Raw genomic sequence first — 3232 nt, 5'->3', positions numbered from 1 at the left:
TATCAAAAACCGTTTTAAAAGTAATTATCCTGTCTTATCAAAAACCGTTTTAAAAGTAATTATCCTGTCTTATCAAAAACCGTTTTAAAAGTAATTATCCTGTCTTATCAAAAACCGTTTTAAAAGCAATTATCCTGTCTTATCAAAAACCGTTTTAAAAGTAATTATCCTGTCTAATCAAAAACCGTTTTAAAAGCAATTATCCTGTCTTATCAGAAATCGTTTTAAAAGCAATTATCCTGTCTTATCAGAAACCGTTTTAAAAGTAATTATCCTGTCTTATCAGAAACCGTTTTAAAAGCAATTATCCTGTCTAATCAGAAACCGTTTTAAAAGCAATTATCCTGTCTTCTCAGAAACCGTTTTAAAAGCAATTATCCTGTCTAATCAGAAACCGTTTTAAAAGCAATTATCCTGTCTTATCAGAAACCGTTTTAAAAGCAATTATCCTGTCTTATCAGAAACCGTTTTAAAAGCAATCATCCTGTCTTTTCAAAAAACCGTTTTAAAAGCAATTATCCTGTCTTATCAGATGTATTTGGGAAATGTTTGAACTTAGAATAAAGTAAGTTAATTTTAGTTCTGAACTCAAGTATTCTCTGTATATGATGTTTCTGATGAAACATGCTTCATAGTGACAATAGTGTCTTAGGTATTAAACTTTAGAATCAGAAGAAATATCAGTTATTGTTCACAGAAAATATATAAGGTGAAGTTGATATTTGCATTCTAAATATGCTGTCTTACTGATCTTCGCCCCTACTGATTGTACTGCTAACAATACAGAAATATTACGTGATTAAAAGACACTTCACAATAACTTTCGCGCCTTTTGACATTATTTCTGACGCTAAAAAAATATTACGTAAAGAAAAGACAAGTAACAGCAAGGCCTTAATGATAAATATAACCCATGACTGGTGTCCTAACTACGAGCATTTACTGAGTCTGCCGACTTAAAATAATCTGTAAGCAATAAATTCCTATCGATATATCGAATGTAACTATTTTCTCAACGAAAGATCAAGCATTTTGTTACTTATATAAGTTTCGAATCTTTCTTTCAAAATGAAAACTTATCCTACTGTCTCGTCCATCTTCTTAACATTCTCATTGTAAGTATGCTAAAACATGTTTATCAAGTACAAACGTTTTCATTTTCTTTTAAAGTAACTTTCTTCAGCATTACATCACAATCTCTGACAGTCATCTTCCTGAAATGCAGAGCCACGCCCATAACAACCAATAATTTTCTCTATACGTTTTCATTTAGTTTCTATCCTTATAGATCTAAAATATAAAATAAAAGACCTCATGCACCACACAATATTTTTTTGTCTTTCACAAATAACGAATGAGATAGAGGAAGCTGGCTTTTTCCGAATTATAATATTTTTACTACATAAAATGGAGTAATTGTTAAGTTAACTATTGTTAACAATTGTTAACTATTGATAATTTATTTCCTAATTTAACATTTCAAGTGGTATAAAACTAAATCATAGAAACTTTATGTGGTTGATGTATTGTACTTTTGTGCTGTAGGCTTTTCAGCCATATAGTTCAGACAAACAACCATGTGTTACAGTGTTGTATTGTACTTTTGTGCTACAGGCTTAACACTGTAACACATGGTTGTTTGTCTGAACTATATGGCTGAAGTATTGTACTTTTGTGCTGTAGGCTTAACACTGTAACACATGGTTGTTTGTCTGAACTATATGGCTGAAGTATTGTACTTTTGTGCTGTAGGCTTAACACTGTAACACATGGTTGTTTGTCTGAACTATGTGGCTGATGTATTGGGATTTTGTGCTGTAGGCTTAACACTGTAACACATGGTTGTTTGACTGAGCTATGTGGCTGAAATATTGTGATTTTGTGCTGTAGGTTTAACACTGTAACACATGGTTGTTTGTCTGAACTATATGGCTGAAGTATTGTACTTTTGTGCTGTAGGCTTAACACTGTAACACATGGTTGTTTGACTGAGCTATGTGGCTGAAATATTGTGATTTTGTGCTGTAAGCTTATCTGTATAACACATGGTTGTTTGACTGAGCTATGTGGCTGAAATATTGTGATTTTGTGCTGTAAGCTTATCTCTGTAACTCATGGTTGTTTGACTGAGCTATGTGGCTGAAATATTGTGATTTTGTGCTGTAAGCTTATCTCTGTAACTCATGGTTGTTTTTCTTTTTCAGTTTTACTGCGACCACAGACAACAGTCTGTAAACATTAACATATATTTATCTTGAAAAAAATCATTGTCGCTACGCCCCGTCCGCTAAGTTTGAGAACTCACAACGCTCAAATTTAGGGCTCGATCGCTGCAGTGAGCACAACACAGACAGTTATTAATTAAGTAATTTTGTGCTTAACTACAGACGAAAGTGATAGACACAAAAGTTTTACAAAAGCTAGTAGAAAGTATACACTTGGTTTCAGAAGAGTAAAATGTTTGAAATTATGAAAGGATAACGTACAAATCTCCAGTTTCAGACCTCGTGTTATTATTTTTTTTTCTAGATTCGTTACAAGGATCTTACGAACGAAAACTGATAAACCACTTAATGCGAGATTATAACGTCCTGGAAAGGCCGGTGGCTAACGAGTCAGATCCATTGATACTCAGTTTTGGACTTACTCTGCAGCAGCTCATCGACATGGTAAGGTTTATATCTTCAACGAACTTAAATGTGAAATAAGTTTTATTTCCCCGACTCGTAGGTTTGAAATATTTGTGACAAACAAATATAATTCATTTTAGTTCTCAAATATGATAACGGCAACTTTTACAGCTGGCAAGTTGTAATTTTAATTATTACAATGTTTCGACCCAAAGTATCGGGTAAAAGTAACAATTAAGAACAGAGTTGAATTCCAGAGAAAGTTTACTGTGAGCACGAATGATAATTAAACTGATTTGACAATTAATTAAAGATTAATCCCAATCAATGTAAGAGATGGAAGAAATCCTAGTTCTAAAATTTATATCGCCGGTTTTTAATGCTTTGTTTTCTAATCGTTAGACACCATCATATACAGGAGAATGGCCAGGTGGATAAGGCGCTCGACTCACAATCTAAGGGTCGCGGGTTCGAATCCGCATCCCACCAAACATGCTCGCCCTTTCAACCGTGGGGGCGTTATAATGTGACGGTCAATCCCACTATTCGTTGGTAAAAGAGTAGCCCAAGAGTTGGCGGTGGGTGGTGATGACTAGCTGCCT

The 3232-nt window shown here is 33.9% G+C and overlaps 1 protein-coding gene across 1 annotated transcript in view; it reads left to right on the top strand.

Moving 5' to 3' along the window:
* Window positions 1-3232, top strand: part of LOC106474412 (neuronal acetylcholine receptor subunit alpha-7-like) — a 16076-nt gene that overhangs the window by 3910 nt on the left and 8934 nt on the right. The window contains exon 2 of the mRNA XM_022402713.1: window positions 2530-2669. Within this exon, the coding sequence (XP_022258421.1) occupies window positions 2574-2669 (96 nt within the window). The 5' untranslated portion in view covers window positions 2530-2573. The remainder of the gene's footprint in view (window positions 1-2529; window positions 2670-3232) is intronic.

This window comes from Limulus polyphemus, unplaced genomic scaffold (genome assembly GCF_000517525.1).
Source record: "Limulus polyphemus unplaced genomic scaffold, Limulus_polyphemus-2.1.2 Scaffold7187, whole genome shotgun sequence".
Lineage (NCBI taxonomy): Eukaryota > Metazoa > Arthropoda > Merostomata > Xiphosura > Limulidae > Limulus > Limulus polyphemus.
This window is presented reverse-complemented; position numbering and strand designations above follow the sequence as displayed.